Raw genomic sequence first — 27,988 nt, forward strand, 5'->3', positions numbered from 1 at the left:
CCCCACCCTCGCAAAAAAAAAAAAAATAAATAATAGAAGAAGAAAAAAAAGACTGCATTTAATGAAAGGGAAGGTGAAGAAATCATTTAGAGACCACAATCCAACCTGGCGAGAGCATTTGCACGTGTAGACTATTGAGAAAGAGAGAGGTTGTGCACAAGCGTTAAGAAGCGCCGGGGGGAGGGGAGGGGTGCAAAGGGGAGGGCGGGGGGAGAGAGAGAGCGAGAGAGCGAGAGAGAGAGAGAGAGAGAGAGAGAGAGAGAGAGCGAGAGAGACGCGAGCATCAAGTCCCCGCTCCACGATCCACCGACCATCTTATACTATAAGCCCCCACAGTGCCACTATAGGAGACCCTCAAGCTCCATAATCATGGATGGAACAAAGCCGGCCTTGGACTCCAACGCGGAGGAGACTCAAGACGAAGGACAGGAGAGCAAAGGTAGGGTTCACCCCATGCTGCCGTTTGCGCCTCTTTTTTTTTTTTTTTGGAGCGGTTTGCGCCAACGCGAATGGCTTCCCGCTCCAAACAATAGCGGCGCTATTATTATTCAATATGCGAAACAAAGACGCGGACGACTTGTTGGTTTGTCTTTTTTCACCGAGCTGACATTATCGCGCGCGTTTAATGAAACCTATCGGATGCACGTAGTTGCGTTGGTGGAGCGCTGCCACCCCGTGCGCGTGCACGGTTGCGTTTTCACATGAGATCTTTAATCATCGTCATGATCATCCGCCGGTGTCGGTCGGGAGCGGGTGTTGCGAGAGAAAAAAAGCATTGTTGTAGTTTGTAGTTGTGCTTCGATGTGTGTCTGCGGCGATGTGGCTGCAAGGAGGCTGCACTTGACGCAGAGGCAGGGTCCGAGGACATCACACACAAGAGCAGCGTCGCTATTCGGGCTCCACGTAAAAGCTTCTTAAAAAGGAGCGAGGCTGCATCGCGATGTTTTTTTCCCCCCTTTTTTCTTTTCTTTTTTTGCGTTGTGTGAGTTTGCGTGGGAAGATGAATTGAAACTAAATGACGTCAAACTGTTGCCGCTGTGTCACCGTGCATGCAGATAGGACTTTTATTTCCCATCATAAACAAAAAAAACAAACAATAAAATATAAAAGAGAATGTAAAGAAATATAATTATTTTCGTGTGTTGGATATGTGCCTTTAAGGGGCGTGGCCAAGTGAGGGACAACAGTAACTAGTGGCTACAGCAAGCGTTCGCATTTTGTATTTGTGTGTTTGACTGTTTGTCCCCTTGAACAATCGGCGTGTAGGGCAATTGCGGCTCTCCTTGCCCTCAGGCCAGGGCATCAGTACCTTAATTGCTCCATTGTGGGTTTTTTAATATATATATATAATCAGGTCTAGTAATCACTAATTATATTACACACAAGATTTACTAGCTTTTTTTTCTTTCTTTTTTTTAACTAGATCCTCCCGCGAGTTGCTGCTGTTAGCCACTGTAGCCTATGCGTCCGACTAACTCCTGCTAGCCACACTTGTTAGCCACTCCGGCTAATTCCCGCTATACCGTGTTCCCTCATTTTCCGCTGGGGTTAGGTTCCAAAAAATACCCGCAATAAACGTAATCCGAGAAGTTGTTAGCTTTATGTTTTACATTTATTATAAATGTTTTAAGGCTCTAAAACCCCTCACTACACAGTATATATATATATATATATATATATATATATATATATATATATATATATATATATATAATCAGGTCTAGTAATGCCTAATTATATCACACGTAAGCTCTTACTAGCTATTTTCTTTACCCGCTCCTCCCGCTAGCCGCTCTTGTTAGCCCCTCCAGCCTATGGCTCCGACTAACTCCTGCTAGCCGCTCTTGTTAGCTGCTCCGGCTAATTCCGGCTCGCTCGGTCTTTTGGCGTCGCTCGCCGTGTTTCACAACGGCTGCCCAGTCGCCATCACTCGCCGAGACGCTTGTCTGCTCTCGCAAATTAAGAATTGGTGGTAGGCTTGCGAAATATGGTCTCTCTGAGCCACCGTAGTGTGCGTGCTCCTGCCTGCTTCGAATGCTATTCTTTGACCACTAGATGGTGCTAGGGATCACTGAATGTCTTGAATTGGTCATCCTGTCATTAAATGGCGTTGTCATAGATAGATGAAGATACATTATTTGTAGTAAATGAATCATAATTTAGGGTAATTGGATAAGTTCTCACAGTGGTGGGGAATCACTGTTAGTTTGCTCTTTTGTTCCGTTTCCTTAAAATAACCAACCATTAAAAATTGACCAAAAGGATGATAAATTATAAGACAATGACTTCCACAATTTCTGCATTTTTTTATGCCTGAGAAACAAACATGGACTCTTCTTCAGTGTCTCTTCGCAGCTATGCTGATGTAAATTGGAGACGAGAGGGTGTCCCTCCTCTCTGCTGGTTTAAAAAGCGATTACATCACTCCCTCTTCAGGCGTGCCGCTACACGCACGGGTCTAATGGGAGCCCATCGTGCAACATCAGCTGGGCGAGCACATTTGAAGCCCCCCCCCACCCCCCACCCCCCGAGGATGGTTGGGCACCATGGCGGCCATGTTCGGGATGAGTAGTTAACCCTGAGAATACGTTAATCGCCGGTTTACGCGAGTGATGGCCAAGCAGCTCAATGCAGGTGTGATGTTGCACAACTTCAATCCACCCACGCCGCTGCGCTGAAATAGATTGGAGGCTGGCCTGTTTGTGTAATCATTTGTGTGTACGTCTTTTGACATCTGGAATGAGACCATGAGCTTATAGCATCCAATAAGACGCTGAAGATTTACAGTGGGGGCCAAAAGACGAGAGTGTTGGAGTAAGAAGCTTGTGTTTGCCGGGCGCCAGCCGCTTTGGCTCCAAATTGTCGTAGGAGTTGCGTGGCATGATGTTCAGGTACGGCTCAGGGTCAAAAACATGGACTGATATCAATTTGCCAATTCGGCAAAATACGATTCCGATCACCGATATATAATGAATAAAATAACTTATTTTTTTGTCGCTTAACACTGAATTACAGGCAGTTTTACAATACTTTAGTGTTTGTTTAGCATTACAATAGAGAGAAAAATGGACAGTCAAACACATAATACAAAATGAACACACTCTCAAGGAGCATGCAGAAGACCTTCACAGGGAAGTAAATATGTGGCAAATGGCCAACGAGAGCCGGAGTCGGAGCTCCTGACATCACTCACTAGGCCACGCCCCTTAAAAGCAGATATTCAACACACGGATTGTACAGTACATACAAATTAAAGTACACTTTATAAAACCAGTTAATTTCTTTACAAAAAAATTTTTGGTGTGCGTCCAAAAATCCTGGTGTTTGAAGACCCTCTCACTGCAAAAAGCACAGTAGAAAATTTAAGAAAAAATATAGTAAAATAAGAAAATTATTACTCTAAATAAGCAAAAATGATATGCCAACAGAACAAGAAAATTTTACTTAAATTTACTTGTAAAATTAGAAAATAATTCTAGGCCCCATATCATCCACAGCGGTCTTGAAATGAGTATTTTTAGACTAAAAACAAGTAATATTGACTTTTTTAGCTGTAATACTGTATATAGAACTATTTTCTTAAAATCCATATGTATTAATTTACCTTTGGCCAACTTGGCCAACCTGAGTGTCAAGCAGAGATGTAACAGGTCCCATTTTTATTGTATTTGGTATGACCCAACCAGAGATTGAACCCAAAATCTCCCAGTCTCAGGGTAGACATTCTACCACTAGACCACCGAGGTGGTAGTGCATTTACAGGAAAGAGGAAAAATAAGCGTCGTAAATATAACGAAACGAGCCGCAAACTCATGATTTTTAAAAGAAAAAAAAATGCTTACAATAAAGTACTGTATTGCACTTTTATCTGTTTTCACACTTGTATTTTTCCCATTTATTTTATGACTAAGAAAATTCACCATGAAAGCCCAGTTCAGGGCCTTTGATGTTAGTTAGTCATCTTAAAATGTGGAAAATGTTTGTTTTGAGCCTCACAGTACTTAAAACTGGCTGTTAACACTCAATGCCAATACTGCTTGATCAAATAAGATAATTAAGTAATAAGTATCTTAAAATAAGCAGAATGATCTTGTCTGACAATTTTATTTTAAGTAAAAGTAACTCAACAAAATAAGCACATTTCGGTTAAATTTAAGAAATAACATCTTGCTTAAGATTTTTATGATTTTTTGCAGTGTGAAAATGGTCCGCCGCATTTTCCATGCCGCCTCGTCTCTCTGACGTTTGATTGCTATTGTGTTTGATGAGAGAAAAGGAAAAAAAACCTCCTTGAAGTCCCCGTCAAGCTGCACCTTCCTAATGTTACGTAAAGCAGCGCTTCCTCGCTGCCCTCAGTTGCGATGCTCAGATCAGAACTGGGATTGAGATTACGTCAGCGTCTGGAGGGGCGCAAATCGCTGCAAAAGAAGGTAAAGAGGCTGCTGTTGTTTTTTCAACAGAGCTTTGCTAAAGAAAAGGATGAGCAACCAGAGGAGAATATAAGAAATTGTTTTGCCCGTTATGAAAATGAGATTAGCTTTGTGATTGCCAGAAAAGGTCAACTTTGGTTTGATGGCCATCTGTCAGGTGACGCGGCTGACATTTGGTTTGTGCCGATAACTATACGGGATCCTCTTCATCCATTTACCTTTCATGCTGATATTTGCACTTTCGACTCCTTACTTTTTCAAAATTGGCTCCATGTTTTTTTTTTCAACATTTGAGGGTGATGATGACATGACGTAAACAAAGAGAGGTAACTACCGGTAAACTCAACCGCGCTTAAGGTTTTGATTGCAGGGAGCGTTAATGACAAAGACCATCTCCCATCCATGGTCTTATTTTTGATCAGATTGTGGTGCTCAAAAGTTCTCCATCTAATACAAAAAAAAAACACATATAGGTAAGGTGTATTTTTTTCCCAATTGTTTTGTAAATAATTTCACGTTTTTGTGAGTCCGTTGTAGGAATACAGTTGATAAGAGGGAAACTAATTTGTGTGCAGATAAAATATATCTATTTTTAAATCATTTTGAATCTAACAATGTTGACAATAAAAAAACATTTTTGGGACTTAAGTACATCCGTACTTGTATATGAAACCGTCTTTTTGTACACATGCATTTGTTCTTTTTATTAATTTGTTTGTTGGTTACGGACATCACAAAACATTGGACAAACCAGATGCAATGAATGCTCATTTTCAACACTTGACTACAGGAGACTTTCAGAAGCTATCTAGAACACAACACAGACAAGTTATTTAATTCATATAATACAATATTAAGCATGTCGATTTTCATGCAAGAATCTCTGTCCAGACTTGAGACATTTTTTTGAGTCCCTACCAGTTTGGATCAGCCACCTCCTTAACTTGCTGGAGGAGAAATTGGATTGTCCACGGTCCACTACATAAGTACAGATTTTGAGTACTTATGATGGTTGTTTGTCTAAATTTACCCTGCAATTACAGGGCAAATTTGTTGAAATAAAGTTTTTAGCCTGCTACGCAACCCTTTGAAACAGTGGTTTGGTGACCTTAATTCTTGTCTAAAGGTCATTAATTAGTTGAAGGATTTATGTTAGCTGAGAACCACTCATGGATAAACCGAGGCGGGATCATTTAAGAGCAGAAGTGAGCTAGTACACGTTAGCAGGCCAATAAAACCACGGTTGGATGGCCCTGTTTCCAAATGAGCTCAAAATTTGCGTTCAAGTGGCAGGCCAACGAAAGACATTAAAGAAGGAGTTAGCCGTGTTCAAACTGCTAGCAAGATTTGAACGTAGCCACGATTCAGTCATCTCTGAAACCTCTGATCAAAGTCAAGCGACATTTCATCGTATTTTGAAATCAAAAATAATTCTCAGAAATCAAGTTACAGCCATTCAAAGTTCATTTGCATATCAATGAGCGGCAGAGAACGTCCTTTCACACTTGCCGCCATTTTGACTTGTGAGGTAAGCTCGGAATTGTCAATAATAAGATACGCAAGTCTAGTTAACAAGCCAGTGCTAGCCACAGTTGCTAATTTGGTGGCCTGACTTGTTCGTAATAGTGCGTTTCTGTAACACTAAACGACATTAAAGGTTTGAATTTCATTTTTTGGAATGTAGATAGACCGATTATGTTTTATTTCCAGGGCCAATACTGATGTCGATTTTTAGCAGTCAAGGAGGCTGAAAACCGATATTTGGAGCCGGTATTCATTTTCAGTAAAAAAAAGAAAAAGAAGAAAAGGGTGTGTGTGTGTGTGTGTGGGGGGTGTTGATATTGGCCTCAATAAAAAAAAAAAAACATGCCAATCTTGACTTGTAATGGGTTAAAGCATGTTTATCAAACTATTTTTCTGACTTTTCGAAAAACAATTTTTTTTTTTAAATCTTCTTTTATCAAAATCATTATCCTTAAAAAGTTAAATAGAAATTTAAACAATACCTTAGCTCTCAATAGTTTTTTACAGTAATTAAACGTTCACATTTCAAAAGGTTAATAAGGTTCTCAGCATCTCTTATAAAGTTAACTGAAATTTTTAATTAATAGTTCCGTGAGATTTAAATGGTTTTAGATTTACTTTTTATCGGCCTTCAGATTTACAAAAAAAAAAAGAGGCCCAATATCGGCGCCAGGCCAATTATCGTTCTATCGCTAGTGTAATGTACAATCAGTTAAAAAAATCAGGTGATAAATGTACCTGTTAATCAGAAATGTTGCTAACTCCACGTTGCTGTTCTACTGTAAATCTTCTTGGGTCCCTTCGCTTTGCAGCTGAAAAAAAACAAACGGGATTTTTGTTATAAGATTTTGCTTCTTGACCATGAATTGTGACCCACATTAAAATGGCAAGCGTCCAAATCATTCCCAGCGTGGTTACAATTGTAGACAGCACCATGAACCATCTCTTCCTCCTTTCAGCGCTCATCTCCATCCAACGCACACGCTTGCACGCACACACTAACTAACAACCTTCACCTACTGTATCCTCCTTTGAGCCCGGAGCTACGTGTGAGGTCATGAAAGCACGTGAAAGCCGTCGCGCAGGGAAGGAGATGCTCGTGCGTTCCCCGTTTGAAGTCATTTGCCCAAAGCGTGCTGTCAGCCTCCATCTGGGTTTGTGCGCGTCTGTGTTTGAGTGTTGTGCTTTCATTTGTTTACGTGCCAATGACCAGGGGTGGTTGAAAAGGGGAAAAGCTCTATTTTTACATGCGTGGCACAGCATCGCGCTCACATTCACCCCGCGCAGCTGCCGCGTGGTCGCGTTTCAATGTACGTGCTTGTTCATATTGGAATCCTGCCGTCGCTTTTGCACATAATGGACAGCAGTAATATCGGGCAGCGTTTGGTGCCAGTCTGCAGCGAGATATGAATAGCAGCGTGACAGGTTGGCACAGCGGGCCTTGCTCTCGCCCTTTCTGAATGCCCTCCTCAGTGGTGGCGGTGGTGATGACTGTTCGCCATCAATTAGCCATCTCCACGGAAATTCATCTCTGACGCAATATTCGGCGCTCCTCGATGCTGGAAAGTGAATTTCCCCGATGGCCACAATATCGAGGCGGCCGCTGACTTCTTCAACATCTCGGAGAGAGTGACATCAGCCAAGTTGGTTGCGTAATTGCTGAGCCACTCGCTTGGTTGGCACAGCACAACTTGTGGCCAGAGGGGCCATTTTGAATTTTGGTGGAGGAAGACTAAAAGCTAATATCGTCCACTCTGCTTGAGCCTACCCGACGGCATGATTTCTGAATAAGAGGCGAAAAGACAAAAGACACGAGTGCCAATGTCACGTGTTCGAATGCAGTGCTGTGTAAAAAGCTCTTTGAATGCTTCATTTCATCCGAGATGCAGTATATGAATAGAGCCAAAAGATTCAAATTGATCTTACATTTTCTTCTTGTTCTGACTGCTGAAACCATCTCTGAACTGTTGATAGCTGTAACCCTTGACCCTTGAGGCCTCTTATTTACTTTTCACTAAGCAAGTGCAAAATCATTTTTTCCCATTGAAATAAATGGGAATGCCATTAATCCGTTCCAGCCCCTTAAAAAAGTTGTTTCAATTAAAAAGTATTGTAAAAGCATACACCTATAACCTTTTTTCTTAGAATGTAAATGAAAGAACAAGTTTTATGCATTATGATTTCAGGCTTCAATTGCCCATTGACATCATGCGCACCACCAGTCAAAATATAGACGTCTATAACAAAAAAGAGTTTCACAACTAAGTAACCAAGGCATCAATGCTAGTTTCGTGCGCGTGTCTATGGCATTATGTACTGTGTGTTAGCATTAAGCTAGCTGACATTCGGAAGTTATGTTATGTTATGTATAACACAAAGCGTATAATTGTCTTTTTATATTTGAGCTTCAAATGGCTTGAACACTTGACCCCTTAGTTGAATAATTGTTGCTGCTTGCTTTGAAGTTCACTGACACCATTTAGCTTCGCTGGCATAGATAAACAAACATACATTTGTATTTTTTTTTTCCTTTCTAGCAAATGTTATTACATTTTTGCATGAATATAGCTATATTTGCCTGTATGAAACGTTGATGCAAAGGGCATGACAAGGGACTAGTGATTTTGTTTTGGAAAAGGACTCACGATGAGAAAACACTAACAACTGTAGGTTGAAGCCAAAAGCATGCATGAGATATATGGATTTATAGCAACACACACTAAGTGCAGCATGGATCATTTGGAGTTATGGTTTCAGTTTTGTGGCGATGTAATCTTCTTTGCCAACTTAAAACATCCTATATGAAAATCATTTGCTTTCCGAAAGGTCACAATGAGCCCAACAATAAGATTAAAGCTCTTGCTCGTCAGCGCACAAAAAAAACAACATAAGAATCATTTAGTCCATAACATCAAATGCTGACCTGGTGTGGCTTTATATCAAATAAAGATTTTAGTGCAGCTAGGGTAAAAAACATGCCATCTTCTTATCAAAGCCTTTCTGACAACGGCTGAATTTTCAAGCTTTAAATCCATTTTTTAGGAGAGAAATTAACCGATATCAAGCCGGTCACTAAATTCTCATGAAGAGGCAAGAAAACCATAAAATGGCTTCCTTTTTTTTTTTTACTCTTTGACTGCCAAAAACGTTAAATAACGTTTAGTAAAATCCTATGGAGGAGTGCCAAAGACGTTAAAAGACGTTTTTTTTAAAAAAACAGAGGTGAAACTAACCATTTTCTATTGTTGATTACTGAAAAACGGAATAAGGTAGAAACAAACTTTTTTTTTCTGATGAAAGATGAGAGTCCAATCTTTCATTTGGTAGTATGTGTGTTTCCATAGTCCAAACACATAATTTTCTGTGGACCTTGAAAGATCAGTCAAAAATGCTTAAATCGGCTGGCACCCACGGCATCCCTTTTCTGAAAACGTCTGGCAGTCAGAGTTAAAACGCAAAATACATTGAAAAAAATACAGTAAAACAAGACCAGAGAATCGACAGTTACGAATGTAACTTTGAATTTTTCTTCTTACGTCATCGCTTCAGTTACCTTTTGTGTGTGTGTACATTCACTGTGAGTGAGTGAGTGAGTGACAAAGGGAGAAATTGAGAGAAAGAGAAAGACGGAGAGAAAAAGCAACAGAGCAAGAGAGAGAAAGAGCTACAACAGCGGCTGTTAAGCTCAGCCTATATACCACTGAATTGGGATTGGTGACAAGTTGCCATGGCAACTGATTCTTTCCAGCCCCCAAGCAAAGAGGTGCTCTTCTTACGAAGAACACGTACGATCAATTTGACTCGTCTCTGTGATCCCAACAAAATTGTACACCAAGGCAAATTTGCTGTTCGCTAAATATCCTTCCATGCATTTTGTACATCTCATTAATTAAAGTTGGGAATAATTCTTCAAAAAGAGGCTTCAAGCTATTTAATGCTACTCTCAAGTTTATTGTCATATTGTACATAATAGGAGGAGAATTACATGTTGTGAATTTAAAACAAAGACATAGGCCTATTCATAGCCTTTATTTTGCTAGCTTAATGCTAATGCTAAGGCATAACGCTTTGAAGCAACTGATGTTTATTTCGAATGCACATTTAGTCTATCTTTTGTCTTATAACTGCCCCAGGTGGCCAAAGCAGGCAGCAGTCAACAAATAGTAGTTACAACTGCCTTCGGGCTCACGTTGCGAACATCACGTGACCAAACCCAGAAACAGGTCAAATAAAATCACTTCAAACTTTATTTATATAGCGCATTTCATACATGAAAATTAAGGGTGTCAAAATTAGTGCATTAATATTGAGTTAATTTAAAGTTTCTTCAACGGCGCAATTTTTTTTTAACGCTCGATTAATGACTGCCCCTTACCTGGGAATCCTGTACTGGGGGAATTCCAGTTGCAACGCAGCAGACACATCCATGTCAAAATTAGCAGTAAGAAATGTAATAGTAATGCATATATTTGTGGAGAGTGGGGTCAAGTGGTATTTTACAATTTTAAAAATGTGTAGAATTTCACAAGTTACTTCATGTATAGATTAGATAGCTCTTAATATGAAAAGAAAAATGCACCAAAAAGCTGTCACCAATGTCTAACAAATGCAATTATGCCATCTAGTGACAAAAAATGACCTCAACACAAATCAATATCACACTTGTTTTTTTTTTTACAGTACAGTACATCTTTTAAATTTCAACTCAATTTATGAATGAATATGAAATTACTGTGTCAATGACTAAAAGATGCAGCCATATTTCTATTAGTTAATTTTTTACCCCACTTTTTTTTTTTTACCCCACTTTTATAATAAGAGTATAAAATTTAGGAAAAAAATGATGTACTGTACATTTAGAACAGACATAAAATTTGCGATTAATCGTGAGTTAACTATTGAAGTCATGCGATTAATTACAATTATTTTTTTGAATTATCGCCTGACACCCCTAATAAAAACGTGGTTTAATTATAACAACACACACATTGAAACAATGTGCAAAAAGTGCTTTGGTTTCTCATTTTTAGATTAAAAATAACCGTAACAATTGTGGTCACTATAACTGCGCTGAAAAAATGTATATTTCATGCATCACATTCTCGTTCTTTCCCTTTCATTTCATATCCTTGAATCGATGACTCGCCTCTTTTCTTCTCGCTTCTTTATTTGTCTTTCGCCGTATGGCATCCATGCCGCTGACGATCACAACATCTGGATTATAATGTGGAATAACCTCTCGAGGGCTAACCCCGAGCCGTCCCTTTCCCTTGATGCTACCGAGATGATGTAGGATGCAGCGGGCCGACACCGGCGTAGTAACATATTGTCTCAGCCAGCAAGTCAGCGTAAGTGCAGCGTGGGCTGGTGGTCATATTTCACAGCGAGGGGGCAGAGGCAGGCCGCGAGGCAGGCCGCGTAGCGAGGTGGCAGGATGCAGCGAGGTGTAACACGGGAGCAAGTGGCTGACCTCACAGTGTAACCTCAATTCACTTCTAATGAATAGTCCATTGATTTCCATTAGGCCCGACCACTCCGGCCTGTCTGTTTCCTATTAGCGGGCTTTTAAAACACGTCCACGGGCGGAGCAGATAGCACGAGTGAGTGTGTTTAAAAGAAGCATGAGAGTTTTTGATCTAAAGCCTTTAGCGACAGAGCGACAACACATTTCAGTCCAACTAAAAAGTTTGGATTTGTTTTCAAGTTGTTTCTCTCATAAAGTAGTCTCTAAGTGGGCTTGAATTAAATGGAGATTAGTTGATTGTTTTTTGGTTTTATTGAACATATAGACATAAAGAAAACACAAAACACATTCCACGTATAAAATATAAGTTGGAAGTAAAAAGGAAAAACAAGAATAGGAAGAAAGAAGAGTTTATATGTTCAAAAAGCTTAGGGGGAAGTCAAAAACATATCTAGTCCTACCCCTTATTCGTTTTATGTAGATACAACGATAAGGTTAATTATGTAGATTATGTTCTATTTTCTTAAATAATTGCTGATTTGCAGGTGAGATTGGAACTGAAAAAAAAAACACTATAGAATTTACCCAATAAATGTTGGATAGAAATTTGCAGCCACTTAAATTGGGTAAATATAAATTATACAGTGTGGTTACATATCACATTCATTCAGTAATTATGAAATACTTAAATATGTGGGGTAGAGTTTACCTAACATTTCTGATTACATTCTACAACCAATTTCTAATCATAATTGGGGAAAATACACTCACATTTTTTTTTAGCATACTACTACTCAAAATTAATTACTATGTTGGACGTAGCGTGTAATGAAAAATTGCCACATTATTAGTAGGGATGTAACGATAACGGCAATATCGTGCTATCCCGATATTACAACTGCCACAATATCGTCGTCGTCACGTTCACGGTATTAAAAGCAACACGTCTGTTTAAAAAGTCAGGTTGATTTTCATTTGTGCAGTTCTAGCGCCCTCTGGTGGCTAGTTTGTGCAATTAAATTTTCATTAGGGATGTTTTGGCCATTCTATGTTTAAAATCGACACTAATTGTCAGATGAAGGAGAACAGAATATGCTTGGGAACCGAGTCAATATGTGGAGGAACTCAATGTGTGCATGCATTAACAAGCAAGTGTCGCAATATTAAGTGTTTTTAGCGATTGTAGGTGGTTTATATGCATAAAAGCACAACATTGTGTTTTTGTTAGTATGAGATAATTTTTTTACAATATTGTGACCTTTTTTAAATATCGCCAACCTCCCCACAATAAGATAATTATCGTATTGTGAGCTTCATATCCTGATAATATCGTATCATGATGTTTGTATATCGTTACAACCCTAATTATTAGCGAATTAAATTATTTAATCACAAACAAAATAGTTCAGTCTTCATAAGTGAGAAGATATGAGAAACCCTAGTTAAGTACGTGCGTAAATTAAAATACGCACTAAAATACTTAGTCCATGAGTACTAATTACTTACATACGAAAGTATTTCACGTAGTACGTACGTATTTTAAAAATGATTACGTACATAACTCTCTTATAAGAGCTGGGTCACCAATCCGTTGACCCCCACCCCCAGTACCCCCCCCCCCCCCTCCCTCCAGGACCTGGCCTGTTTCAGGGGATTTAATTTTTCACTCCACCTTCCCTTCAGCCCGCCTCTTCATTAACATTAATGAGATGTGGATCTATTATGCAACAAACTTCTCCCCCCGTTATGCAACGCAGCGTCTTCATCATGAGCAGCATACTTTGGAAGGGGAGCGTCTTAACTCTACGACTTGATCTAGCGCCGAATCACAGGGTTTATAGCATCCCCCAGCATCCTGAGCAGCACGGCATCAGCGTCAACGTGCTGGTGAAGTCACAAAGCCAAGCCGATGCCAGCCAATCACAGGGTGGACACAGAGACGCTCACTAATTCATTTCGCAAGTTTACTTGCACTTTCCCCCCCAACCTTTTTACATTTTTATTCTTAGATATGAGAGAAATTATTGTGACCTGTGTTGTTCTGTTGACCGTTGGAGTCGGACGGACGGATGTTCTAACGCAATGGTTCTCAACCTCAGTCCTCAAGTACCCCCCTCCCTAACCAACCTGTTTTCCATGTCTCCAACTGCCGACACAGGTGTTTCAAACAATCAGCTAATCACCAAGCTCTGCATGAAGCCTGATAACGATCCTCAGCTGTGTTGGCTAAAGGAAGGAGGCAAGGGAAACAGGCTGGAACGGGGTTACTCGAGGACCAGGGTTGAGAACCACTGTTCTAACGGATACTAAACAGTCGGCAGTGATTATTTTACGCCGTCTCATCGAGATGGGCACGCCCACTGATCTGTATATATTGCTGGATACCCGATAGGCCAAGACTTTTGAAGCCGCGTGGCCGCCATATTACTCCTCCCAAGAAACGTTTCTCGGCATACAACGCTATACATTTACATTTAAATTGGAGACCATTTGAGACAGCACTTAGTAGAAACAGAATGATTTATGATGTTTTAAATTTGTTAAACATAAATAGAGTAGAGTAGATTATGCCTCTGCCAAAGCTAATATTGGAGTCTAAGGAAAGAAAAAGGGGGTGTTTGAAGCACCACAGCCACATACCGTCCACTTGTTAAAAAATAGAAACCACCCCCACTGAACATGATGTCTGAGGTCATCTCCTTTTGTTGAGTTTGAACAATTTGCAAAAAAAAAAAAGAGTGGGGGGAAATACCAGCGGAGAAGCGCAAGAAGCTTGGAGATTGCTATAAGAATCGTTTGGAAGCTGTCGTCACTGCCAAAGGGTGTGCAACCAAATATCAAAGAGGTGTGCCATTATTGCTGCACATGCTGTATTTTCTATTTCTTCTTTGGAATTACACTATGCAATTTGAAATACAATTTATTTTGTGGAATTACGTTGGACATCCAATTAAAAGGTTCTGATGATATCTATTTGGTACATTTCCATTTATTTAGGAAGATATTGTCGAGATCATGGAAAAAATCAAGGGGTGCCAATAACAGTGAGCAAGACCGTATACTAGTCTGCTCGCGAGATGGGAGGAGTAAGATGGCCGCCCTATGGCTTCAACGGCGTGTATGGGCTATCGGCTATCCTATATACACAGATCAGTGGACATGCCTCACGAGCACTTAGCTTAGCGATTAGCATCGCAAAGTTGCCGGTCGCGGCAAAATGAACAGTTTGACTGTTTCGTCGCTAGGTACTGTGGCTACTGGTTTTCCGTTTTGTTACCCTACTGTGTTACTAGCCACTCAGGATTTTCAACAGACTGAATTTCAGATGATTTGAGTTTTTTTTTTTTTTTTTTTTGGGTAGTGGGGAAACTTTCCACTGATCTAAAGACTTTAGCCTATTTGCTTGGGGGGGGATTATCTCTATATCCTCTCTGCATGGTTAATCATTTGAAGAAAAAAAAAAAAACGTTTTACCAACGTACTTTTTCAAAAGTTCAAGAAAGTCTAATTATCTATTCCCAAACAAAGCAAATAGTAACGTATCAAGGTTGTTCTCTTAAGAATACTTTGAGAAGTAGATGCGACTTCCCAGCACTTTTGAATGTAACACGAGATGTAAGTTGTGGATCTCGGGCATTTTTCCTTGACACTTTTCATCATTTCCCCGTAAATAATACATACAGTAAATCTTGTGCATATCCAAATCGGGATTGTTTTGCCAGATAAGCTCCAATGAACTTCCCTCCCTTTAGTGAAGGCAAAAATCAATTTGCTCTTTTAAACCCATCAATAATGACCGCCATCCCACGGGAAAGTAAAATGGCCTGCTCTGACGGGTCGATAGAAAACTCTCAAAGGATACTTTTCACTTCAAAATAAAATCATGCCCTTGCTGTGGTTTTGCAGGATGCCTGTTTATTTGGGGTGTGCCGCAAACTAATCTCCGAGTAAAATGAACGCTCGTGTGGATTATTCATTCTGTGGAAGACCTACCTGTCATTAGCTGTCTGAGTCTATTGATGGGGTCTCGGATAAAAGCCGACGGCGGCTTTTCGTGTTGCGTGTGAAAGTGAATCTCGTGCTCTCACTAGATTATCTGTCATGGATCATCAAGTGAGCGTTTCTCTTTGAGGTTTCGCACTTCTGGAGCAGAGAACGTCTCATTTCTGACGACTAGGAACGGGATATTAGAGTCTGATGGAATGGTAACCGTGAGCAAAAATATCATGGTAGCAAGGTTTTAAAAATACAGCTCTAAAACTATAAAAAAAAAAATTGGGGGTAAATTAAAAAAAATTCTATTGAATTTTTACACTAAATATAGAATATTTGGTACAGAAGAAATGTGCACCAAGTTTAAATAAATAAGAAAATAACTGTCAACATTCTTACTAATTAGTTATTGCTTGCCCCTCACCTTACTGCTAACGAGAAGGGGGGGGGGTGTTATTTGAAGACAATTAATTTCAAAGATTCGGCTCTGTGATTAAATCTGCAAGCAGCCAATCATATTGTGCCCTGATTAAAACCACGGTCAAGCGTCAAACCCGTAATCGGCCCATGCCAAGCCTCCGACCGATATGATTTTTTTTATTTGGCTGATGCCAATTCCTTAATAAAAAGTAACAATATAGAGTAGTTGTATAATGAATACAAGAACTTCTTTTTTAGCCCCTTAACGCTTGAATTACAAGCAAAACGCGTGACTCTTTTACAATACTTTTTCTATTTTTCTTTTGTTGCCTGAGGCGAGGTTGAATGTCATTATTTTTGTCTTATGTTGCAAAGAGTAAAATTGGCGCAAAATGAGCCAGGTTTTGCCAATTTTAAAAAGCTAATACCATCCAATGAAATCGGCCGGCCGATGAATCGGTCAGGACTTACTCATGAGTGGTTTCCTTGGATGCCTAAATTCAACAAATGTTTGAACATGCAAAAAGCTAATGATGCTTTGGGGTTTCCAAATGGAACAGGTTGCCGTGGAAACAGAGCACAAAAAAACACTTTCTTTCATCCGATTTCTCCTGCCTAACAAACTTCCCGCTTTGCTGACGAATCTATTTTTAACAAGCTGTTATATAAGACACCCCCCCTTCCTCCCCATTGTTGCTCTTGATTCTCTTGACTGTTGATGTTCATAGGCAGAGGAAAATGCATGATTCTGGAGTATACAAATCCATCCCAGCATTTCAGAAGAACACGCTCCGCGGCTGGCCTAGAAAACATCTCCTCCGCTTTAAAATCATTTATTTAGCACCAGGACATGACTTATTCATGCCATCTGGTCATAAGAAGCATGTGTGTGTGTGTGTGTGTGTGTGTGTGTGTGTGTGTGTGTGTGTGTGTGAGTATGGGGGAAGGTGTGGGGGGGGGTGATCTTTGGAGAGATTTTTTCCATGACAAAAGGGAGGAGGTGAAAGTGATTGCTGCCAACATTAAATCTGGAAAAACAAAAAAAACGGGGAAAAATCGATTTCAGCCTCACGAAATATCGCACTTATAATGGTTTAATTTATAAAAAAAAATAAACTTCATGAAATATATACAAAGAATAAAACCATTTGCGAACCATGATTAATTTATTGTGGCTCCAGGTGTGCGCGACTTGGCCACCGAGGGACTGTACAATAAAGACAAAAACAAGAGTTTCACACAGGCTGGAAGTAAACTGCAGAAATATGACTTGTTTTTAAAGAGGTGGTGAAAAGAGGTGTCAAATTATTATAACACGGCCACAGAGCTGCTATTCGTGAATCTGTCAATGGCATTTGTCATTATGTATTAGCATTAAGCTAGCGTTTCTTTGAGTGAAGGGAGAATAGCAAAGTACAAATGTCATCGCTCAATGCTACGAAAAGCAAATCTAAGTAGATGTGGTTGTTTTAAATAGAAAGCATGCCATTCTCTTTGTTTAATAATAAGGATAAACCGATTATCGGTCGGGCCGATTATCGGGCTTTGTACGAATCTGAAGGCCGATAAAATTGGTGTCTCACTGAGCAATGAATGCTTGCGAACGTAGCGAATTTAGGGTTTTCCTCAGGATTTGTAAGATGTTCACAGACAGTCTTCACTTGTCGCAAAAGACATTTCGATTCGGGCTCATTCAGAAAAATGTTCACGGTCTGCGAAGATCTTTTGAAACCTTTTACCAACCCTGACAAAAACAAAAAACTAATTAGCTACATTCGAATCCATTCGTTGTTCAGTGAGATACGGGTAACTTTTATTTAATGGATTTTTGTTTTATTTCCACTTTATAAAAAAAACGGATTCTGACGCTGGGAACTCCCTACACTTTTTATAAAAAAGGGAAAAAAAGAAGAAAAAAAAGAAGAAGAAAAAGAGAAATTCTGCTGAAATTTTTAAAAACTTTATTTACAATAGAAAACGTTTTTTTAATTTAGCTTTAACACATGCTGATGACCCTGGAAATTTTTTTTCTTCTAATTTCTAAACAAAGCTCTTTATATGTTTAAAATTAAAAGAAAAAGTAACATTTTACAATATTGACGCTAATATTTTCTCTTTTACGGCAAATGTATATCGGCTTGAAATCTGTCTCTTTGACTACTCACAATCGGTATCAGTATCGGCCTGAAAAAAACATATCGGCTTATCATTATTTAATAACTAAGTGGTCTTAAATAGTTTGAATTTTGTGTGTGTGTGGAAGATTTGTATATTATTTACCAAATTGCTGCTTATTGACAAGTGAGCTAAGACGAGCAAAGTTAATCAATCAATAAATAAAAATCGGTCACACGCGTGATTATTTCAACCCGTTCAAGCCCATCAAGCCTCTTTCTGCAATTCAAATCAAACTTGTTTTAACCCTGCGCCGCCGCCCCCTGCAGGATGCTTCGAGTGCTGCATCAAGTGTCTGGGCGGGGTTCCCTACGCCTCCCTGGTGGCCACCATCCTCTGCTTCTCCGGCGTGGCCCTGTTCTGCGGCTGCGGCCATGTGGCGCTGACCGGCACCCTGACCATGCTGGAGAACCACTTCTCCAGGATCACCAGCGACCACGCCACCCTCACCGTGGTGTAAGTTCCGGCACTTTTGCGCCACTTGAACCCTTTTCTAAATTCTCCCGTTTCCAAATTTCCAGAATTCAGATCTTTCAGTACATCATCTACGGCATTGCCTCCTTCTTCTTCGTCTACGCCATCGTCCTGCTGGCTGAGGGCTTCTACACCACTAGCGCCATCAAGAAGGAGCTGCAGAGCGACTTCAAGACTACCGTGTGCGGACGTTGCATCACCGCCTTCGTATGTCTCACTCTCTCTCACACACACACACACACTCAAAGTGCGGGTAGTTATACACTTGTGCACACTTGAGCCCTTGGGGATAAAACTGGCACAGTTTGTCCGTTCTAGCCTGATTACTCTGATTGCTGCAGCTGTCCAAATTTGTGCTCAAACCCGTTAGCCTTTAACGGCGGTGAGCCATCATGAGCAGCAAAACCTTCTCTGCCGGCCTAAACACTATCAGAAGCAATTACCAATAGCTCCAACTGAAATTGTTATTAATTTATTATTCTCAACAGTCTACTGTGGTTTTGTGGCGTTTTTCTTGGCTTCATTTGGAGTTGAGTCATTTTTGTCCACAGCAGTTTGTGCTAGGCTAGCGTGTTATTTAGGCTAGTTTGCTAGCTAATACTGTTGATGAGCCTCATGTGAAGGTGGTTTGCTAGTGAATAATTTACAGTAACTACGGGATACAGAGTTTTATGTAAAATTGGTTCATAATTGTTTTTTTAGTGCTAGAAGCATGGCGTTGGCGTTTTACGATCCTCTTTTTCATCTCGTCATCTAAACACAATTACAAGCCTCTTTTTGGCTATTACCTGTATTTTTAACAGCAATACGTTATATGTGACCTCACTAGTCTAAACATGACATTCTGATTATATTTGTGGAATATGAGTTATGAAGCAAAATCCAGCTGTTTTTATCCATCTTACTCCTCTTAATTGCTGTCGACTGAAGATGACATCACAGTTGCTAAAGTTTCAGGCAACGACCTGTTTTGTGAAGCTGCGCTGTGATTGGTTGTTACCTGAGAAACATTGATGTCATCTTCAGTCAACAGCAAGTGACAAAATGGCCGCCTCCTGAGATGGATAAAAACGGCTGGATTTTGCTGCTTAACTCTTATTCCACTAACGCAATATTAACCAGAATGCCATATTTAGACTAGTGCGGCTGCATGGAACATATAATTGTCCAAAAAAAAATTGGGGTTGACTTCACTTTTAACCAATTACATTCCAAATTCCCCTCTCAAAGCCAGCTAGCTAGACCACAATAACTGTGCCATTTCCTGCCTTCTGATTGGTTGAGAGCAAGCCAAGTTGGACTATCAAAATGTCTCTGTGGCGATGCCCCCCGGGCCCCTTCGACTCTGATAGCGAGAGGAGTGATGGAGACTAATTTCTCTGCTCTTTTCAGTTCATGTTCCTGACCTACATCCTCGCCCTAGCCTTCCTCGCCATCTTCGGCTTCACCGCCATCCCGGTGTTCCTCTTTTTCAACATGTGGAACACTTGTGCCGCCATGAAGAACCCGGACTCCAATATCACCTCGCCAGACTCCATCTGTGTGGATGTCAGGCAGTATGGTAGGTGGCACCAACACCATTTAGTATACAGCCTACAATAGCACCAACACCTTTTATAATGTTTTCAACAAAGATGTCGGTGACACCAAGCTAAACCACAAATGAAGACCCTGGAGTGCAGTTGAAGCGTTTTAATTGTCTTCATAAGCCTGTGGTAAAAACTGTAAATACAAAAATAAAATCAATGGCTATGTGACAATCAGTGGATCTTATCTTATCTTATCTTACATACACACTGTAACGCCAATACAAAAACACAAAGTGCATCGATTACATTATGATAACAAATCGACGACAATAAGAATTAATATCCATGCTATTAAGTATAAAGTATATTAAAATAAAACTTATGGCATTCATGCCTGATAATTCTAAGTGGATGGCACTGGATAGCGTTTAGGCTCTGCTCCTGCGTTTCCTTGGTCACGAAAGATGGCTTTCCGGAAGTGCGTCATCAAAAACCGGAAGCAAGTTAAACGATATTATTTTTCCTTTAAACATAAATAAAATTGTCATTTACCATCCAAACAATTAACAAACCTTCATTAACTCTTTGACTGCCAGACGTTTTCAGAAACGGGATGTCGCCAGTGCCAGCCGATTTAAGCATTTTGACTGATCTTTCAAGGTCCACAGAAAATGTTGTGTTTGGACTATAGAAACACACATACTACCAAATGAAAGATTGGACTCTCATCTTTCTTCAGAAAAAAAGAAGTTTGTTTCTACCTTATTCCGTTCTTCAGTAATCAACAATAGAAAATGGTTACTTTCACCGAAATTCTCTGTTTTGAAACAAAAAGCGGAGAAAAACGTCTTTTTGTGAAACGATGTTATTTCATGCACTCTAGTGAATTGTACACTTCTTTTTGTCCATGAATGATGCCACAAACACCTAAATAGTGCTTTACTTCTGTAAAACGCTTTCACCAACAATGAAAAAGTGTTTTTAGTTTGCAAAATACGTTTATTTCCATTCAACAGTGTAACAATTTGACAAAACAATTTCGCAAACTATTTACAAATGTGTGCAACTGTGGTACTACTTACAATTATGTGGATGTTTCAAATACAGTTTTTCTTTTTATAACGCTCTCCTGCGTGCAAGGAGAGGGACCACGATTCGCACAACAGATCAGTTTCACTTTCGCATTTGTCCGTTTCGCGTGCAAACGTTACACTTTCTTGACGGCCTTTTTTTCCGGGGAATAAAAAGCAAGTAGCAGACTGTACACACTCCTCCGATGAATATGCATTGGACTCGGGGCACTCTCCGTCGTCCGATTGAACGTCCGCCTGAGCGTTGTGTTTTCCGGTGTCAGCATCGCTCGCCCGTGAACCTTTATAACGTCGTCATAGCCGCCGCGTCAGCGCTTCCAACTTCGGCGTCAACCTCGGAGTCACCATCATCATCATCGATGATGATCATCGTCGTCGTCATCAATGTGCTCTTTATCGTTGGTCGATGTCTTTGAAAAAAACGGCTCGACCGTGAGCTGCTTGCAAGCGGCCGCCATTATGGCTTCTTCAGCCAATGTCCCCTCAACACTCTAGCCCCGCCTCGCGTCTTCTACTGACGCCCACCCAATCTTGTCAAAAGAGAGTCATCGCTGCCCTCTAGGGGCCAAAAATAGTCATTAGGCACAACAGACCTAATTGAAACTTTCACCACAGCTCCGGAAGGCTTGCCTGGACCCGTTTCAAAAATAAAAAATTGGATGACGTCTTTTAACGTCATTGGCGGCCCTCCGTAGGTTTTTACTTGACGTCTTTTAACGTCAGTGGCAGTGAAAGAGTTAATAACTTGGACATATGTTTTAACATTATTATTTAAAGCAATGAATTTATTTACATTGGAAAAAGCCATGAAGGCAACACACCTTTGGTAATTAAACTACAACAGTGAAGTCGTAAATTTGTGAAATTAATACATTAACTCATTCACTCCCAGCCACTTTCACTGAAGCAACCCCCTTCACTCCCGGCTGTTTGACCTTAGTTTGACCGATTTTGCAAGGTCCACAAAATAGTGTGTTCTATTGCTATAAAAACGTGGAACCAACCGAAAGAAAGATTAGAGTCTCTTCTTTCATCAGGAAAAACAAGTAGATTTCTATCGGTTTCCGTTTTGTAGCAATTAGCATTAGAATATAGCTAAGTTTCATCATTATTCACAAATCTATTTCATATTGTGGGGAAAAGAGCTTTGCTTCAACATGGCCCTGGTTGATCTATTTTGCTCTGCTGCCACCTGCTGGCCGTTTTTGTAATAACTACCATTTCTTCAACCGTTCTGTGCAGTTGGGAGGCTGCATCAAAGTCTTCTGCATGCTCTAGCAAAAAAAAAAAAACATGAAAAAAAAACATATAAATAAGTCTTTGGGACACTTAAAACATTTAAAATAGAACGTATTTATATGTTTTTGGGAGCAAATGAGTTAAGGGGAAATCTGCATTGGGGAATATTCGATCCAGGATTGTCCTCTTTAAATTAGACAGATAGACAGCAAAATAGATATAGATGTACATTTTACTATACTTTATTGTCTACGTCACTCAGTTGTTTCAGTTTCCTTTCCATTTCAATAGGTAGGAAAATATATTGAGCTTATGCAAATCCTGATTGGATTTGGTTGAAAAGCCACTCCAGCTTTATCCGGCTGTGTGTTTGACGGCCCAGTGTGTAAATGCACTGTAAGTGACCCACATGTGAGGCACAGCTGGCTCGTCTCCCAAATGGGACAAAGATCACATCTGTGTCACAGGCAAACCACGCTCTTCATTCATTCTTTTAATTTTGATTAGCAAAGAAAAGGATTCACGATTTCTCCCCGACTCAATGTTTTGATCCCACAGGTATCATTCCCTGGAACGCAACACCGGGGAAAGCTTGCGGTGCCACCCTGGGAGACATTTGTAACACCAGTGAGGTGAGATGTTGTTAAGCATTTCACATTCTCCATCATATCTTTTTTTTTCCCCCTCCACTAACCCGAAATCTGTTTTGGATTGTAGTTCTACCTGTCCTACCACCTCTACATTGTGGCATTTGCCGGCGCCGGAGCGACTGTCATAGCACTGGTGAGCCTCTTGGTCTCTTAATATGCACGTTGCCATGGCGCAATTATCTGTTTCCATAGCAACCCTGCATCTCTCTCTCTCTCGCTCAAAGAAAAAAAAGCCACGGGATAAAATTCTCCTCAGCTGCCCACCTCTGTGTGTACGCGTGTGCAAAGGGTCACTCACTGTTTCTGTTTTAAGCTCGGACGAAGGTGCGTTTGTTCCCTCTCATTCAACGAAAGGCCCTCAGAACATAATCAGACATTCTTTGGGATAAGAGCTATAATTGGTTGACCCAGTTTAACAAGCGATCTTTATTTCAGTTGCTCTCAAACAAGGGTTTGCAAAATTTCTCCTTGTAAGGGATCCCTGGACCTAAAAGGCACATTTCAGGTGTGCAGAGCTAAAAAAAATAGTGGTGGATCAGCTGATTTAAAAAAAAATATATATATATATATATATATATATATATATATAATTACTGCAATTGCAGGCTATGTAATTAATCTACTATTGTTAGCATACAGCTAATTAACTTTCATAGTCACTTGCAAGTTGACAAAATATCTACAAGACTAATAAACAAGTAAGAAAATCCTTCAACAATTCACACTATGACATTAAAGTGACATTCAGTGATCCCTATCGCCATCTAGTGGTCAAAGGATAGCATTAAAAGCACACAGGAGGACACGACACACTACGGTGGCTTAGAGAGACCAAATTTCACTAGCCTACCACCAATTCTTATTTTGCGTGAGCAAACGACGGCCACTTGGCAGCTGCTGTGAAGCCCGGCGAGCGACGCCGAAAGACACAGTGAGCCTGAATTAGCCGGAGCAGCTAACAAGAGCGGCTAAGGGAGTTAGTCGGAGCCATAGGCTGGAGCAGCTAACAAGTGCGGCTAGCGGGAGGAGCTAGTAAAAAAAAAAAAGCTAGTAAAAACTTGTGACGACTGAAGCAAATAATGTAAATATTTTTGCATTTTAATACAAAACAGATCAGATTGGTAATCGTTGTTTTTTTCAAACTTGCTAATTGGTGATCGTTAATTCCACAAAGTTATGTAGGGGGTGTAAGAAAAACTGGTTTGAACTGGAAGATGCTTTTTTAATTTAAAAGGATCGAGTGCATCCAACCAAACCGAATCGTTCCACATTGAAATTTCTTGAGGTAACGTATCAAATTGTATTTTACAGGAGAGCTATATCTTAGCAGAAAATGTCACTTTCATAGAACTGACAAGTTTAGTTAAATGTGTAATGACAACAAAAATTGCATCCTACCATCTCGAACTGAGCCGCACCATATAGAATCGAATCGAGTATTAATCCCATTCAGTTGAACCGAATCGAATCATTCCACTTTCAAACCAAATCGTCCTTCAATCATTTTGCACCTCATGTATCAAAAGCCGTATCAACAAATTTTTGGGTGTGCTTATACACACCCCTAAAACGCTGCCTTTAAATATTGAATCCGTCATTCGACTTCAACTTGACTTTCATCACTTTACCGTCCGTCATTGTCCACCCCGTGCCACGTTGTAAACAATCAAGAGTGCCGTTGTTTTTCCTCAGATTCACTATCTGATGATCTTGTCGGCCAACTGGGCCTACCTGAAGAGTGTCGTCTCCACGCACGACTACCAGGACATCAAGACTAAAGACGACCAAGACCTGGAGGCAGAGGCGCGCTCCAAGGAGGGCCAGAACTCGTCCTCCTACTCATAAGGATGAGCGACCGCGCTTCTTCCAGCACCGCCCATCTCCCCTTCAACCGCAACCCCACCACACCTTAGCACCCATCTGGCTCCTTCATAAAAAAAAATGTTTAAAAAAACAACCACCCTAGTTATAGTGGATAGTCCCGCGAGCTCCCGAGTCTCTCTGCTCTTCCCTTCCGCCATGTTGGATCGAGTGGCCGTGTTTTCCCACCAGAAGGGAACAGGATTGAGGTTCAGGAGGATCGGCAGCCCCCCCCCCCCCCTTCCACACCAACCCCCACCCCCAAAGAGGCTTCTGAATGGGAGAGCTGGTCGCTCACATACGGTCCATCGGTTACGAAGCGTCTACTGGCTGTTGGGTTGCAGTTCGTCCAAGCAGCCCGGCCGATGTCCTCGTACGGCCTCTCGACGCGCGGCTCCCCGCGGCCTAAATAAACATTGTTTACTGTCAGCGCCCGCCACGAGGAAGCCAGACAGCAACCAACGTCCTCTCTTTTTTTGATGTTTTATATGCATATATATATGAATATGAATATATTGTGTGAATGTGTGCGAATGTTGCTGTTTTTTTTAATACTTTCGGAAAATGCCAGGTACTCTTAAGATATTTCTTGTGTTTTTGGCGTTCATCCCCCCCCCCCCCCCCCACTTTACTTCTATACATCTATGACTCTTTATTGTTGATGCTCAAAATATTTTCAGTGTACAAATAGATAAAAATACAGACTATCCCATAGAAAGTCAAGCGAGGCTGTATAGCATACGTGATTTGGGTTTTGGAAAACACTTACCTGCGCTTCAATTTACTGATTAAAGTCTAAGTCAACCTTAAACCTTTTTTGACAATAATATGTTATATGTGAACTCACTAGTCTAATCAAGACATTGCGATTAATATTACATTTGTGGAATATGTGTTATGAAGCAAAATCCAGCCATTTTCATGCATCTCACGTGGCGGCCATTTTGCCACTTCGTCGACTGTAGATGACATCACAGTTGCTCAGGTCGAAGGTCATAAAAAAAATCCCAGCTCAGCTTCAGAAAACAGATGAGCTTTTGATTGGTTGTTGCCTGAGACCTGAGCAAATGTGATGTCATCTTCAGTCGACAGGAAGTGGCAAAATGGCCGCCTTATGATATTGATAAAAACTGCTTGACTTTGCTGCTTAACTCATATTACACTAACGCAATATTAACCAGTGGGGCTGCACAGAACATATTATTGTCCCAAAAAATTTGGGTGGGTTGACTTCCCCTTTAAGGATTTTAGTGCTCAATCATTCAGACCAAAGTTCAAAGTTGAAGTCACTTAAAGGTACTGTCCGACGTTTTTCCCATTTGCAAACACAACATTCAAAACTGATGCTCGCCAAAGCCAAGGACAGCAGCCAACCAGGAACGAGCGTGAAACCAGTCCACCAATCAGGAGCAGGGGTTCGCACTGCGAAATTTGCATAAGCAACTGATAGTAGCTTTTCTGCGCAGCTTGGCTGGGAGGAAAACGTTGAGTCTCCGCCCAGAAACTTTCGGACTATATCTTCAAAAATAGATTTTTGTGGCTTATTTAAAAATCAATCATTTAAAATGCCTCATCAATAATCTATTATTTAAGTAATTAGCTCCGCACAAACACTGGGACAAAGATAGTGTCATGACTTGCGAATGAATCTTGCACTTGATTTTGACTTTATAGTTTTCAACATTAGATTACAGCTAAGCTAACAACCCTCGAAATAGATCATCTCTGCAAGTAAACGTTTCCCGAAAGTTCGAAGGCACCTTGACGCCGAAAGGTATCGAAATCTTTTGGATTCCCATCTCAAAATGGAAAATTCCAAACCTTTATTGAGCCGAGGCACACAAACAAACAAACAAATATTCCTTTTTAAAATGGTTAATTATGTCATTGAGCGCCCGTCACTATACGTTGCTGGCATAGCTAGATGAACAAGGAAACATGATTTGTAGTAAATAAAAGTGAAATTGGATCATTTCCTGCAGCACGCTGGTTGGGAATCACTAAATTAAAGCACTAACTCAAACAATCCGCATTTTACAATGACTACCTTTTGTGAGAAAGTCCCATCTGTAAATATTTGTATGGCCCCTAAAATATTTGAATTGACTTGAGAACGCAATCGGTGTCTGTCCATGCTATTTATTATTTCTTTCCAAACATGTACATGTTCCCTTTGTGTGTTTAGCACTCAATTAGTAGATCAGCGTTTGATATTGCAATTGTAACGTACCATCTTCAATAATTATTTTATGTGAGGGATTCAGTGCCGTCATGACACGATAGATTGAGGTTTTTGTGATTTAAAAAGTGAACGAATTAATTTAACCACTTTTGAGTTTTAGGCAGCTGAGTTCTTCTTGTTATTCTGTATTGAGATATATATATATAATTATTTTCTTTTTTTGTTTTTGATGACCAGCCAAAAGAGTGACTCGTCAGTGCAATTTAGTTTTTTTCTTTTAAGCCTCTCAGATGAGCCACAGACTGTTTTTGGATGTTTACACTGAACAAAACAAGTCAGGAATTTTCATACATTCATTTTATAATCCAATATTGTTTCATAATCATAAACTATACTGTATAATTGATGATTACTGCTTAGTCAACCCTAAAAAAAAAAAAAAGGAATACTACAATTTGATGAGATGAAGCATGTCAGTATTGTCCACGTGTGCAGCTGTCTATTCTGTATTTAAAAAAGAAAAAGAAAAAAAAGGACTTTATTGCCATGCGTGCTATGTTTGATAAATATAACGTCCTCTGCCGCCAGGTGGATGTAAAGGCAAACTTCAATTTCCTATCAGACAACTCATGTCAGGGTGTTGTTGTTTCCTTGTTATTTGCATGACGGAGACATGACCGTGTCTTTGCAGTTTTTTCAGGTGATGTGTAGTCAATTGTACGACAACTTTGGTAGGCGGTGTTTCCCCCCACTTCCTCTGCACCCCTACCCACTGCCCCTTTTCTAAAAAATAAAAAATAATATCCATTGTACTTTGACGGCAATGTAGTCTATGTAGGTGTTTCCTTATGCTTTTTATTTTCAGTTGGAAATAGTTTTATGACTGCTATACAGTGATGATTTTTGTAACCTTCTCTAGTAAAACCGGTATTTTTATTATCGTGTCACTGTGGTCTC

The 27,988-nt window shown here is 40.2% G+C and overlaps 1 protein-coding gene and 1 long non-coding RNA gene across 2 annotated transcripts in view; one reads left to right on the top strand and one right to left on the bottom strand.

The window, feature by feature from the left end:
- LOC144053248 (uncharacterized) overlaps window positions 1-27,988 on the bottom strand; it is a 34,460-nt gene that overhangs the window by 5,375 nt on the left and 1,097 nt on the right. Inside the window, exon 2 of the long non-coding RNA XR_013294364.1 lies at window positions 6,693-6,766. This is a non-coding gene — a long non-coding RNA (uncharacterized LOC144053248). The remainder of the gene's footprint in view (window positions 1-6,692; window positions 6,767-27,988) is intronic.
- On the top strand, window positions 242-27,975 carry LOC144053217 (neuronal membrane glycoprotein M6-b-like). The gene is made up of 7 exons (XM_077567399.1): window positions 242-439; window positions 18,276-18,462; window positions 18,528-18,687; window positions 19,873-20,041; window positions 22,898-22,971; window positions 23,057-23,122; window positions 24,682-27,975. Exons 1-7 carry the CDS (start codon window positions 370-372, stop codon window positions 24,832-24,834), a joined length of 879 nt encoding a protein of 292 aa, XP_077423525.1. The 5' UTR covers window positions 242-369; the 3' UTR covers window positions 24,835-27,975.

Source organism: Vanacampus margaritifer, chromosome 1 (assembly GCF_051991255.1).
Source record: "Vanacampus margaritifer isolate UIUO_Vmar chromosome 1, RoL_Vmar_1.0, whole genome shotgun sequence".
Lineage (NCBI taxonomy): Eukaryota > Metazoa > Chordata > Actinopteri > Syngnathiformes > Syngnathidae > Vanacampus > Vanacampus margaritifer.

What these genes read in the sequence shown, in the direction of transcription:
- LOC144053217 (XM_077567399.1), top strand. Translation starts at nt 370, where the DNA reads ATGGATGGAACAAAGCCGGCCTTGGACTCCAACGCGGAGGAGACTCAA. An exon ending in GACGTTGCATCACCGCCTTC is followed by an intron (nt 18,688 to 19,872) that starts GTATGTCTCACT and finishes TGCTCTTTTCAG; the next exon opens with TTCATGTTCCTGACCTACAT. An exon ending in ACATTTGTAACACCAGTGAG is followed by an intron (nt 22,972 to 23,056) that starts GTGAGATGTTGT and finishes TTTGGATTGTAG; the next exon opens with TTCTACCTGTCCTACCACCT.